At 35.2% G+C, this 15,305-nt stretch overlaps 1 protein-coding gene across 2 annotated transcripts; it reads right to left on the reverse strand.

Moving 5' to 3' along the window:
* Window positions 1-543: 543 nt before the first annotated feature.
* LOC127875199 (gastrula zinc finger protein XlCGF57.1-like) lies at window positions 544-14,756 on the reverse strand. Of its 2 annotated transcripts, none has more exons than XM_052420055.1 (3): window positions 13,721-14,756; window positions 6,152-6,669; window positions 544-2,268 (listed from the first exon to the last, which is right to left on the reverse strand). In XM_052420055.1, the coding sequence occupies exons 2-3, from the start codon at window positions 6,459-6,461 to the stop codon at window positions 1,220-1,222; spliced, it is 1,359 nt and encodes a 452-aa protein (XP_052276015.1). In that variant the 5' UTR covers window positions 6,462-6,669; window positions 13,721-14,756; the 3' UTR covers window positions 544-1,219. The 2 variants fall into 2 exon arrangements, with proteins under 2 accessions (XP_052276015.1, XP_052276014.1); XM_052420054.1 differs by having other exon boundaries at window positions 13,411-14,756.
* Between the last annotated feature and the right edge of the window lie 549 nt (window positions 14,757-15,305).

The raw sequence follows: 15,305 nt of genomic DNA on the forward strand, positions 1-15,305 counted from the left end.
GATTGACCGTATTGTCATAAGAGAATTTCAGTATCAATATGAAGTGAATCGGTGTAGAAATGAAGAAATTATAGTAAAAGGCAATTTTGGGTGGTTGCGGTCTATGTGGGCGGGGCCTATGTGGGCGGGGTGCCCCAGGGTTGGTAATGGGGCCATGCATAGCTGAGATTGACCGTATTGTCATAAGAGAGATTCAGTATCAATTTGAAGTAAATCGGTGCAGAAATGAAGAAGTTAATGTAAAATAACATAAAAAATGAGTGAAAATCTCTGACCCGACCCGCCCCACCCCCATAACTTTTGACCCAGGGGTCAGATCAAAATTCAAAATCATGCAGGGTCGCACATATGCTCATAGCTACCATGTGTGTAAGTTTCAAGGTTCTAGTGCTTATAGTGTAGGAGGAGATAGTGGCCAGGACGGACAGACAGACGGACAGACAGACGGACGGCGGAGATAACCACAATATCCCCACGCTTTTCAAAAAGCGTGGGGATAACAATATCGAAGCATAGCAGCTCAAGTTTATGTTGTTTAAAGCATTTTCAAGTCAAAGCAAATATTTATATTCATAAAAGTCTGAAGCAAGTTTATCACATATTCAGGAAAAGTTAACGTTCGAACGAATACTATCACTACATGCTCAATAATTGGCCACATCAAGGTAAACTTACATCCCTGTGCATGAAACTTCTGATCAAACATTTCTCTTAAACTGTGCAAAGCTTGCGTTTCTTTTTCTGTTAACCATGATAAAAAAAGTATTTAATGCCAAGAACTTTACACATTTCTTGTTGCAAGTAAGGAACTCATATCTGCATCCATTATTGTGGCTCCATTTTGTTTATCCAGATTACCTCTTTGGCGGAAACTCATCCAGTACATAGAACATATGAAAGGTTTTTCCATGGTGTGACACCTTAAGTGCGCTTTCAGGAAGGATGTAGTTGAAAAAGCTTTCATCTCATAAGCATCATCTGTGCAGCCACTTTCCTAAATGAAACCTCAAGCGGTTGAGATCTGGTGAATCCCTTTCCACACACGCTCCAATTCTGTGGCCAATTTTCCCTTTGAATCAATATATACCTACTATTGAGATCAGATTCTATAATAAGTCTTCCTACACACGCTGCAAAGGTACAGCCGCAAGCTACGCTTAGTGAGGTAGAAGTCTTTAACAAAGTCCTATTCACAAATGCTTTAACAGTGTGGCCGCTCTTAAGTGTGAATCCTCATATGTTTTTTGAGGTCGCTGCTGGTGACAAATCCTTTTCCACATACACTGCAACTGTGTGGCCGATTGCCCGTGTGGTACTTCAGATGATTAGTAAGGTTATTATTGGTTATAAAACCCTTTCCACAAACACTGCAACTATATGGCCGCTCTCCTGTGTGAATCCGCATATGATATGTGAGGTCGCAAAGCTTGAAAAATCCCTTTCCACAAACACTGCAAATGTGTGGCCGCTCTCCTGTGTGAATACTCATATGATATTTGAAGTCGCAAAGCTTGAAAAATCCCTTTCCACAAACGCTGCAACTATGTGGCCGGTCTCCTTTATGAACACGAATGTGCTTATTTAGTTTGGATCGGCTGACAAAGGCCTTCTCACACAGACTGCAACTATGTGGCCGCTCTCCTGTGTGAATACTCATATGATTTGTGAGTTCGGTGCGAGTTGTAAATCCCTTTCCGCAAACGTTGCAACTAAGTGGCCGGTCTTCTTTATGACACCACATGTGTGTATTCAGTGTCGATCGTGTGGCAAAGTCTTTTCCACACACGCTGCAACTGTGTGGCCTCTCTCCTGTGTGTCTTTTCATATGCTTAGTGAGCTCGCTGCTAAAGAGAAAGCCCTTTCCACACACTGTGCAACTGAGTGGTAGCTCTCCCGTGTGTCTTTTCATATGCTGAGTGAGCTCAGAGCTAAAAAGAAAGGCCTTTCCACACACTGTGCAACTGTGTGGTAGCTCTCCAGTGTGAACTCTTTTATTATGATAAGTGAGCTCATAGAGACATAGATAGCCCTTTCCACACAAGCTGCAGAGATGAAGTCGCTCTCTGCTGCCAATCACTTTATGATTAGGGAGGTTGTTTGACGAAATAAACCCCTTGTTGAGTTGAAGCCCTTTTTCATTTGGAGTTGTTATGCCATTTCCAGTGTGTAAATGTTGGTGTTTTCTGAACTCTTGCAATACTGAGAATTCTGCCCTGCATATGGAGCAAGTATAATGGACCCCTGCAGTCTCTTGACAGACAGTAGCCCCTGTGAAACATCAATGAAATAGACAATTAATTTAATGACAAAACATTATAATGACCAAATAATCCTCTATAAATAAATGTGCATGGCGTTATTTAAGCCAACTAACTTGGTGCTTGATAAGACAAATTTACACAACCAACAGATTGGTTTCGTATTATTATAAAATCTTTACAAAAAGTCTCTTTGATCACACATGATCCAGTTTCCAGCTACATGTGGTTAGTGATATCACTACACATGATCCAGTTTCCAGCTACATGTGGTTAGTGATATCACTACACATGATCCAGTTTCCAGCTACATGTGGTTAGTGATATCACTACACATGATCCAGTTTCCAGCTACATGTGGTTAGTGATATCACTACACATGATCCAGTTTCCAGCTACATGTGGTTAGTGATATCACTACACATGATCCAGTTTCCAGCTACATGTGGTTAGTGATATCACTACACATGATCCAGTTTCCAGCTACATGTGGTTGGTGATATCACTACACATGATCCAGTTTCCAGCTACATGTGGTTAGTGATATCACTACACATGATCCAGTTTCCAGCTACATGTGGTTAGTGATATCACTACACATGATCCAGTTTCCAGCTACATGTGGTTAGTGATATCACTACACATGATCCAGTTTCCAGCTACATGTGGTTAGTGATATCACTACACATGATCCAGTTTCCAGCTACATGTGGTTAGTGATATCACTACACATGATCCAGTTTCCAGCTACATGTGGTTAGTGATATCACTACACATGATCCAGTTTCCAGCTACATGTGGTTAGTGATATCACTAGGACCATTGTTGGGACAAAGTCTTAAATATAATCTTGAAGCAACTTCAGGAATATTTACAATGCATTTCTTCCATTTAACAAAGTAAATCGTTATGTTACCTGAAACAACCCAGATTTAACCGGTAAACTTGATCAATATATAATCATCAACATAGCATTTTAAATAACTTCTATTATGAAAGAGCAATCAATGTGGCTTGTAATGCTGATTGACTATTGACCTAGTTTTGAGCTCACATGACCCAGTTCCAATCTCAGCCAATACTTAATTTGGACAAAATATTCCAATATACATTGTCCAACAAATGTGGATAATATAGCGTCAACAAGTTTAACTATGAGCATATAAGAAAAATTGCCAAGATTTACAATTAATTGGAAGAATTTAAGAACTCGACTGAGAAGTCAATATAACAAGTGGTCTGACTGACTTTCATTTCTATTGCACTAAAAATGTGACTTCTAGAGTGTTAACAAATTCTCACTAAAACAATATAAGGAAAAATACCTCGCCCCCTGGGGGCCAAGTTTTCGACCAAGCATAACCATTTTCGAACTCATCTGAGCTATCATTACAAGAGATTTTCAGTTCAAGTTTCATAAAGATCTGAAATAAACATGACTTCTAGAGAATTAATATTGTTTTAACAATAGCCATAAAAGGAAAAATGCCCTGCCTCTAGGCAGCCATGTTTTCCAACGGACTCAAAACATTTTCATTCTAAGCCCAGATATCATCACAAGTGATTTTTCATGAACATTGGAATTAAGATGTTACTCTAGAGTGTTAACAAGGTTTTACTGTAGCAATATAAATAAAAATGCCCCACCCCCTGTTGACCATGTTTTTGAACGGACCAAAACCTTTTTCAAATTAACCAAGATTTCTTCACAAATGTTGTGCCAAAGTTTCATGGAGATTGGACAATATATGGGACATCTAGAGAGTTAAAATGTTTTTAATATAGCCTTATAAGGAAAGCTGCCATGCCCCCTGGCAGCAAGGTTTTTCAACAAACTGGATCCATTTTCAAACTCATACAAGATATTATTGGGAAACATGTTCTGACCAAGTTTCATAAAGATTGGACAAAAAATGTGACTTCTAGAGTGTTAACAATGTTTTACTTAAGCTTATACAGGAAAAATGCCACGCCCCATGGTGGCAATGTTTTTCAACAGACCGGAACCATTTTCAAACTCATTCGAGCATTAGAAAAAATATTCTGACAATGTTTCATGAAGATTGAAAAATCTATTAAACTTCTAGAGTTATAACAAGGTTTACTATAGCCATATAAGGAAAACTGCTCTGCCGCGCCCCAGCGCAGCCATGTTTTTCATACTACCAGAACCATTGTCCAACTCATCCATGATATTATTGGCACAAATGTTCTGCCCAAGTTTCATGAAGATAGGACAATCAATGTGCCTGTAGAGTGTTTACAAAGCATATGTTGATGATGGATGATGCACAACGGACAAATTGTGCTCACAAAAGCTCACCTCCAGCACCTTGACTTTATACAAAAGTAAAGTTCATATAGGGTAAAACAGAAAAACATACGTGTATGTTGCAATAATTACCTATTTTGGCATAATAAAGGAAACACATCCAAAAAGCAAGAAAAACAAGCAAATTTGTTGAACTGATATCTCCAACCAAAAAAAACTTTGTTTATGGATCGAAGAAAATCCCTTGATATAAAGTATAATCATTCAGTGTAGGGTAATAATAAACACACAAATGTAGGTTATAATTAAACATAGGGTAATTGTTTAAATGAATTGCAAGTCTCCTCATTTATATCTCCACACCCATGAAGTTTCATGTTGAAATCTTGTAACGTATCTGATATATAGCCTTGAACAGTTGCATCATACAACAAGAGCTGCCACCATAGGATGACTTATGCCCCCTATAAATGCTTAATAGAAGTTATGAGCTTTTTTCAAAACCTAAACGCAGATTTCGAAACCTAAATTTGGACCCTTAGTTCAAGGTCAAGGTCACAGGGGTCCAAATTTGTGTGCGTATGGAAAGGCCTTATCTATATACACATGCATACCAAATATGAAGGTTATATCTCAAGGGAGATAGAAGTTATGAGCATTTTTCAAAACCTAAACGCAGATTTCAAAACCTAAACGCGGACCCTATCTTCAAGGTCAAGGTCACAGGGGTCAAACTTTTTGTTTGTATGGAAAGGCCTTGTCCATATACACATGCATACCAAATATGAAGGTTATATCTCAAGGGACATAGAAGTTATGAGCATTTTTTGAAACCTAAACGCAAAGTGTGACGGAAATACGGACAGACAGACAGACGGACAGACAGACGGACACACGGTCAGTCCGATCACTATATGCCCCCTTTTCTTTGAAAGGGGGCATAAAAACAACAAAGGGCAATAACTCTTAGTTAAGAAAGTACAAGTTATGGTTCTTGTGCATGGCACTTCTTGCCATTGATTTCTACACAGCCATGAAGTTTCATGTTGAAATGGTGAATTGTATCTAAGCTATAGATCTGATAAGTTCCCTCATACAAAAAGGACAAAGGGCAATAACTCTTATTTAAAAAAGAGAAAGGTTATGGTTTTGAAACATGGCACTTCTCATCATTAATATTGATACACCCATGAAGTTTCATGTTGAAATCTTGCATGGTATCAGAGAAATAGCCCTGAAAAGTTTCATCATACAAAAACACAAAGGGCAACAACTCTTATTAAAGAAAGTGTAGGGTTATTGTCCTTGTGCACGGCACTTCTCCTTTTTCATATCTATACACATGTGAAGTTCCATGTTGATATCTTTTATAGTTTCTGAGATATAGCCCTAAAAAGTTTTGTGACAGATGGACAGACTGACAAACTGATGGACGGACAACACCATTTCTACCTTTTGAAGGGGATTATATAGGAAATGTCTGAAATACATGTACAGCAGTTCTGTTCAAAACACAGGAATATATGGGAATATAGAACTCTTCTGACAGCCACGATTTATTGTTTGAACAAACAATGTGAGGACAGATAGCAAACAATATAAGAACAGAGGCTTCGCATACCTAGTGTAGTGTCTTCTAATTTTTCCTTCACATCTCCCTCTGTTACAGCTTGTTGATAACTTAAAAGGCCTGCATGTAAGCTGTGGCTTGCGTTGGTGTCATTTTTGTCTGCAATGACATCAACAATGTGCTCCGCAACATGCTGCCTCAAGCTTATCAGGTCCCCCAGACCACGTCCACAGGTGTCGCACCAGAACAGCTCCTTATTGACGCTATAAAAGATGTCATTAGACGTCAACATGTCTGTAACTTCATGGTCACTTGATGCTGATATCTCTCGCTCATCACAAAGATTGGCATTTGTCAACATTTCTTGATCAACACAGTGTCACGCTCACTATATTATCTAGCAGATGAAGTCCTTATCACTTGATAATTATATTTTACGAGTCTACAGGAGGTGTCAATATATATGGGTGATTTTAATTTCTGGCCGCTGATGACTCAATCTCACAACACAGTGGATATTGTGTATTGTTTGCATTGGATTCCATGCCCTTTTTAATGCAATGGCAAACCTGTAAAACAAAGTAAAATCAAGTGTTAGATTATATTTTATCAAGAATTGGCAACACAATTGTTTCTTCCAAGGTAACAATGTACACCAATGATAACATTGCAGGATAAACTCTATATATTCCACGGAGCCTAAAGATTATCTTTTTCACAAGCACCTATATATTAAAGACAAGGTTATTCAGCTGAGAAAATGTTAGCCAGGTCCACCAAACAATTAAAAAGGAGTTGAATACATATAATCATGGTGACTATAGAAGGGGAGTATAACTCCCACAAGCCTAAGGACTATGTGATAGTATAGTAACAGACCAAGGAGCACTTTTTTTCAAAAACTTGTGACAGTTGAAATTCCTTAAACTAGAATCATAGTTCATTAAGTTCATTCAGCTATGAAAATTTCATTTAAGTTTAAGTAAAATTGAGTTAATATGTTGCAACCATCTATTTTATACTGTTAAACTGTGATTGGTATCATTGCTGCAAACAACATGGTCACAGTCAAATTTCTTCCTTTAATTGTGTGTATGCATATTGGTCAAACAGTAAAATCAACCAAGCAATTTAAGATCAATTCCATCCACAACTTTGGGAAGGAAATAGGGATACACAATCTTAATACATGTATTCATATGGACAGACAATTGCAATCCTCAATGCCTCCCACTCCATGGAAGCATAAAATAAGTCTTCACCATTTAGAGAACAATATGTATATCAAGTACTGCTTTACAGATTCACATTAACAGTGTAATATTAACTTGATCTTTCAAGGGGATGTGTGTAGGTGTGAGTTTTAATTATTCCACTTAAGTCATGTACTTAAAAAATGTGTTTCACCATTTATCACATTTTTTAGCAATATTACATTGTTTTAAAGTTTATATCTTCAAATAAGGGGAATTATTCATTGTTTTAATAATTGTTTGAATAAATGTCTATATTAATGGTCAAATACAGTCAATATGCATCTTTAAAGTTAACAAAGTTTTTCTTGATATGTGTGACAGTGTGGTTTTCCTCAAGTTACTTCAGTTTTCCCCCACAGCTAAATACAATGCCAAAATTAAATGTTTCCGTAAAAAAACAGACATTTATTGCAGCTATAATTCAAAATTTGTTCAAACTTTTGTGAGTCTAGTTAGTTAATTAAGTATAAGTTCTAAAACACAATCCTCACAAACTGTAGCCGTTGCCCCCAGGAGCTAAAGGACTTCAGAAACTTCTAAACACATTTGATTTTAACCTTTAACAAATATCACACACAAACATTGAGTTTTCTTTATACTTTAGCAGACCAACCTGTCCACATCCACTGTATATACATGCCTTTTAATGAATGTATGCCTACCAGTATTTGAAAATTGTCAACATTTGTTATTTTCTACCAAATTTGGCAATTGTTTTGATAAAAAACCAAAAAAAAAAAACTTTTCTAAAAAAAATCATAAACTGCCCATACATTTCTTTAAGAGAGCATAAATTTAGATGTCGACATTATGAATAACAATCAAAATATAAGTTATTTCCGCTCAATTAGAGAGTTATACAGACAATATCAAATAGCGAAACATATTTAAGCTTTGCCACACTACTGTTTGGCAGTATTTTCTAGAAGAAATACACAGACAGTCAACCAGTTAAGAATCACCCGGCAAAAAGCGTTAATTTTTTTACCACAATGTTTTATTTCGGGATTTAACGTCAATGTGAGATGTCAAAATAAAGGGTAAAATTTATTTTGTATGATCTCAGGTTATGCCAGACAGCATATGCAGATTTTTGCCAAAAATAGCCAATTTAAGTTCACATTTCGGAAAATTATTTGAAAATAATCAAGCCTTCTACATCCATATGCACATTTCAAAACATAATTCATTCAATCAGTTCCGGTTAACTTTTTGCTGCATTTATCCCCCCTTAAGCATAATACAGAAGCTTAAACTTTATTAATTTATTCCTGTACCTAATGTAGGTTTACTCACCCTTGAGTCGGACGGGTTAGCAGTATAAGTCTATAATAAAAAGCTTTGTGATCAAAGCAGGGACTCAGCTTGTACATGCTTTAACTATCATATCATTTGAATCTATTCTACAAATAATTATTTGATTCCCAGCTTATGTACATTGAAAAATAGTTAAATAACAATACCCACAGAATTTGCCTATGAGTCAGACACATTCGCCCATAACACGGACACAGATTTGTATTTAGCATTTATTTGGTTATCCATTCCCTATATTTATAACAAGAGCTGTCAGAGGACAACGCGCTCGACTATTCGAGTGCTTGACAGTATAACGTAAGCCATCATGAAGAGGGGGGGGGTATAATGTGGGTGTGTGGTCATTTAATAGATGATCTTTCAAAAATAAGGAAAACAAAAACAACAAAAAAATTTGCGGGGGGGGATTCTGGGTCGGGGCTATGGCACGCCTGAACCACAAAAAAGAGAAAAACTAAGTTTAAGTAACTTAAACTTAGTTTTTCACTACTTAAACTCAATTTAAGTAACTTAATTCGAATTAACGCTACTAAATGCATTAAGTAGTTAAGAAGAGTTATTTTCTATTTATGTGAGAAAAATGAATTAAGCAGAGAAAAACTTAGTTTAACTCGTTAAGTGCGCCCGAACAACAAAAATTGATTTTTATTACCGTTAAGTTACTTAAATTGCATTTAACGCTGCTTAAAATTAATTTAAGTGCTTTCGCATCGTTAATTGTATTTAATTATTACTTAAGTAATAAAAATTTTACTTAAGTTGAATTATTAATTATCGTTAAGTCAAAACTCGCGTCCGAAAATAAGCATATGAAACAAGCGTTTTGATTGGTTGTCAGGTTTGTTAATAAATTCATGCCCGAGGTCGGAAGAAAAAGATTGCCATGTGGTACGAGCAAAAAATACAGATATTATAAATTTGGATTAGAATCTTAAGTCAGCTAAAATTTGTTTTAGTCTGGAATAACATTCAAAACACCCTTTCATCATCAAATTTTGCTGACAGTCAGTAACTATGCAATAAACATCAAAAACGATCCGCCCGTCTATATATTTCCGGGTCATATCGCATTTACCTGTAGTAATAACTTGTCTTGTATACGAGTAGTCATACCAGCTTGTATGTAGAAACTGGGACTATATTATATGTCCCAGGTAGAAATTAAAGATTATATCGTGTCACCGAATCCAACTTAATTATATTCTATACATGTAAATTTTGGCTTTGATTTTAGTATTTAAATGGAAAAAAACAGTCTCCAGTATCTCAGTATTGGCAGTGAACTTATAAGTAAACAATCCCAAAAAGTACACATATCAGAAATTACCCAGGTGATATTTTAAGTCTGAGTGCACTATTGTCTATTAAAATAATTTTAAGCTGTAGGTAAATGCGTGCGTTGTAACCGATCCATTGCAAAATTGTAAATGGCGGTAGAAGAAAATCCTTTCCTGTTTACGTTTGTTACGACGTTTCTGATTGGCTTAGGTCTTCCGGATCATTAACTGACCAATCAAAACAATTCGACTTTACAACTTAAGTAAAATTCCTTACTAAAGTTGAATTCGTGTAACTAAAAACATATTTTAAGTAGAAAAACCTATTTTAACGCAACTTAATTGAAAATAGTACAATTGATAGAGAAAATCCTTGTTAAGTTGAATTAATTCAACTTAAGTAAGAAAATTACCATTAAGCACCGTTAATGCATTTTCGGTGTTTTAATTAGCGTTAACGCCGCGGGAACCACAAAAACTACTTAAATTCATTTTAAGCAGCGTTAATTCGAATTAAGTAACTTAAATTGAATTTAAGTAGAGAAAAACCTAGTTTAAGTAACTTAAACTTAGTTTTTCTCATTTCTGTGGTTCAGGCGTGCCATACAGGGTTAGCAGTATAAGTCTATAATAAAAAGCTTTGTGATCAAAGCAGGGACTCAGCTTGTACATGCTTTAACTATCATATCATTTGAATCTATTCTACAAATAATTATTTGATTCCCAGCTTATGTACATTGAAAAATAGTTAAATAACAATACCCACAGAATTTGCCTATGAGTCAGACACATTCGCCCATAACACGGACACAGATTTGTATTTAGCATTTATTTGGTTATCCATTCCCTATATTTATAACAAGAGCTGTCAGAGGACAACGCGCTCGACTATTCGAGTGCTTGACAGTATAACGTAAGCCATCATGAAGAGGGGGGGGGTATAATGTGGGTGTGTGGTCATTTAATAGATGATCTTTCAAAAATAAGGAAAACAAAAACAACAAAAAAATTTGCGGGGGGGGATTCTGGGTCGGGGCATGGGTGATGATTTGGGTGAAGTGCATTGTGGTATGTCAGGTAAGTGTTGTTTTGTCCAAGTATGAATCAAATGTGATCATAAATAAAGAAGTTATGGCAATTAAAAGAAAAATGTTCAATTATCTAAGTATAAAAGGGGCCATAATTCTGTCAAAATGCTTGATGCAGTTGTCTGCTCATGTTTATAGATTGGGATCATGTTGGTAAAGAAGTATGCAAAATATGAAAGCAATATTTCAAAGGACATAGAAAATATTTGAGGTGGTACGCAAACTTTAACATAGATTTATCAATAATATGCATATTCTAAGTATAAAAGGGGCAATAATTCTGTCAAAATGCTTGATACAGTTGTCTGCTCTTGTTTATAGATTGGGGTCATGTTGGTAAAGAAGTATGCAAAATATAAAAGCAATATGTCAAAGGAAATAGAACATATTTGAGGTGGTAAGCAAACCTTAACAAAGATTTATCAATAATATGCATATTCTAAGTATAAAAGGGGCAATAATTCTGGCAAAATGCTTGATACAGTTGTCTGCTCTTGTTTATAGATTGGGGTCATCATGTTGGTAAAGAAGTATGCAAAATATGAAAGCAATATGTCAAAGGACATAGGAAATATTTGGGGTGGTACGCAAACTTTAACAATTGCGTGCTAACAGGAACGCTAAGGGGAACGCTAACGCCGATGCCAGGGTGAGTAGAATAGGTCCACCATATATATTTCATATATAATAGTCGAGCTAAAAATGCAAATTGCACAGGAACAGCCATGTTGATTTTATAAGTTTATTCTTTTAACATGTTGACGAAAATAAATTATAAAAAGAGGAAAAATGACATGGTCGCTTGTAGTGTCTATCCGACCTTTACAACAACGGAACCATTTGTAGCACTGGGGGTGACATAGAAAAGTACAGACATAAAAAGATAAAACATTGTGTGATTCTTGTTGTTTGTGAGCTATGAGATTCTTTATAGATTGAGTCATGCTAAATGGAATGAATATGTGGTAAATTCTCATCCGTTTGCCTCTGCCATTACATAAATTCATGTCCGCCATAAGGGCGAATTGCGTTCGCCTCAAGGGCTAATTGAGTTGTCATACATTTTTTACTGTTAAATCTATACAATAGAGCAACCACTGAAAATAACCTTTCATTACTATAGAATAATGTTATGTTTTCAATAGAAAGTCATTTGTGAATGCTGTCAAACATATCGGACCAAAGTGCCGATGGTATAAAGATAATCAATAATGGAAAATTCTGAATTTTCCATCACCAGAAGTAATTCAAACTTAAACAAATCCAAATTCATCGTGAGATAATATTTGATAATATTTCATTTCAAAATTGTATTTATTTTGAGTATGAATGGTAAATAATTCTTTATTACGTAACAAATCATGCTAAACAAAACAGATCTTTGAAAACTACAAAGATAAAAATGTCCGACTCAAGGGCAAAATCAACTCAAGGGCGAGTTTCCCTATACCTAACTCCTAAGACACTTATCATTTCGTTCTAATTTGGGCATTTTGGAAAATTAAATACAATAATCGGAACTGCTGATCCGGAACTGGTTGACAAACTGTATGCATTTAAGGGACTGTTAACTACAAATGACGAAAAAAGAAAAGAAAACAGAGTTGTTTACAATTATTTGTTTATATTGATTAAAATTTCACGACTGGTATATTACATTACTTGAAAAAAGTTCATATTTTCAGTATATTTGGTAATAAAATTTTGCGATATGAAATCGAAAGTACATCGCGAAAATAGGTGACATAACGATATATACAGTTACACTATAAATAACGCAAGTAGATGATCATTTTATATATATAAAATATATACAATTCACTACGCATGAGAAATTTGCATTCCTGGGTTACCATGTGACAATGATGATCAATCTACTGGCGTTATTTATAGTTAACTGGTAGTTACCTGGTAGACATACCCAGTAAATTTTATTACAAAATATACTGAAAACATGAAAACTTAACAACTTTTTGCAAGTAATGTAATATACCAGTCGTGATATTTTAATCAATATAAAGTAATAATTGTAAAAAAAATACGGTATTCAACAACTTTTCTTTTCTTCGTGGTCGTTGTGGTCGACAGTCCCTTTAAGTGAAATAGTTCACGATTTTTAAGTTGTGTCTGTATTTCTTTTCAAATGTAGTAATGTCAGTGAAACACAATATTCGGTTCATATGCGTGTGATGTCATCACGAGAGCCGCGTTCTTAATTTAAACAAAGTGATCGACATTGGGCTTAGCTCGATATAAGGAAATCGTACGATACGTTAAAATGTCCGGAAAATACTTCTGCCCGGAAAATACTCGAAAAACTACTTCCCTTTCTGTAAAGAAAAAAAGACATATGTCAGTTGCAAGAAATTTACTTTCAGTTAATTCAACTGAGTGTCATTGTCCACTCGCCTTGTAATATCTGCATACATCACCACTTCTAAATAATCATATTTTTTATAGCTACTTCGTTATTACTCCTATAAATATGAGGTCGATTTACATCGACCTCATATCGTTTAACGTTATTTTGCAATAGCATCGTTCCGACATGAATTCATGTCGGAAGCTTTAACGGCATCAAATTCATATAACAGCACAGAATAATCATGCAATAAATTATTAAACATTAAATATAAACATTATTTTACTAATTGCATTAGAAAAATGTTTATACAAACTTACAAGTAATGATAGTCCAGACCTTAAAACACTACCACTGTTCAAATTCCATATTGTTGCCATATAGCACTGTGTAAATTGAAAGTTGCATAATGTTACCTCATTGGTCGGTTATAAATACATTGTTTCTCTATATATAGTATTCGATTTAGACGAAAATAATAATTTACGTGGAATGTCATATTAGTTTTCCATTAAAACTTTGATCTTGCCGTGTGTGTTTATGGACGTTATTAATTATGTTATACTTATTTTTGTATTTAATTAAGAATTAGAACGTGTAGCCCTTTTTGTTAACTGTTTTTAGCAAACGATTCGCGGCTTAATAAGACACGGAAAATAGTTAAAGCGACACTTTCATTTAAAGGTTTAATGTGAACAATATTAAATGAAACCTTTTTTGGTATTAATATATTTTATTGACAGGTTAAATTCGATACTTGAAAAGGTGTTTAGTCTTTAAAGAGATGTCGCTGATATTGTTAATTTCAATAACTGTTAATATGCTTAATGTTGTATAAGAAATTGAATAGTTTCACTGAGTTGTATTCCCGCCTAAAATCCGATATCGTAAAACGCGCAACGGTTAAGAATAAGGTCTGAATAAGTTTAAGTATTCAGATCCGAATATCAGCAGCTGTGCCAGCTGGGAAGCCCCGTTTTGGCTTTAACAACCGCAAGCGAAACAACATACTTTTTTAAGTCTTGCACTTAGACTCCATGATCACAAGTATAGGTCCCTGCTGTGGCGTATGACACCATAGTGTTATTTAGTATTGGTCGGCACAGTATCTGATCATAACGAGATAATTGGTTTGTGCTGAACACAGGGGCAATAAAACCACAGATCTATCAATAAACAAGATTATTGAGATATCTTTTATTGAACACCGCGATAAAAATGCTCAAACCACGGACTCTAGATTACCGGTACACGGATAAGAAACATGGCAACATTCTCAGAATCATCACTGCTATAAGTGTAATCACCTAACAATTCGTCTAAAAATACTTTATATATTTGAGTTGCAGACGATGTACTGTTGTATAAGTCTGAATAAACTATCTGTCTGCCTGTCTAAATCTAAGCCGTCATCGTCCCAGGGAAAAAAATCTGATTTTGAATAGTTGGACATGATGCCCTGATGTCAAAATACGAAATGACCCGCGTAACACCGACCGTGATTTTCAAGAATCTTTAATAAATTGATAATTTAAGGTAAATAACATTTCATATAATTATACATAATTCCGTCGTTGATAATTAACAGCAAACGATGAATGTTTTTGACACCCATTTTATTTCAAGTATGCATGCAAAGCCGAATCAAATCGTGAGGGTCCGCTATATACGCTGTTTCATCATAAAAACACCCTTTCTGTGTTATAAACAAGAGCTGAAATCGTTAATTTATTAAGATTTATTTATAATAAGCTTTATTGATATGTTTCGTGAACAAAATATTACAATATATTCCATAAACATATAATAATCATGGCAAAGGAAATTCAATGGCCGGTTTCTAAACAAAAGCATAATCGCCAAGACCGTAGCATCAGTTCAGTGCGTTAGGAACGCGCGCTACTT

This window comes from Dreissena polymorpha, chromosome 3, assembly GCF_020536995.1.
Source record: "Dreissena polymorpha isolate Duluth1 chromosome 3, UMN_Dpol_1.0, whole genome shotgun sequence".
Taxonomy (NCBI): Eukaryota; Metazoa; Mollusca; class Bivalvia; order Myida; family Dreissenidae; genus Dreissena; species Dreissena polymorpha.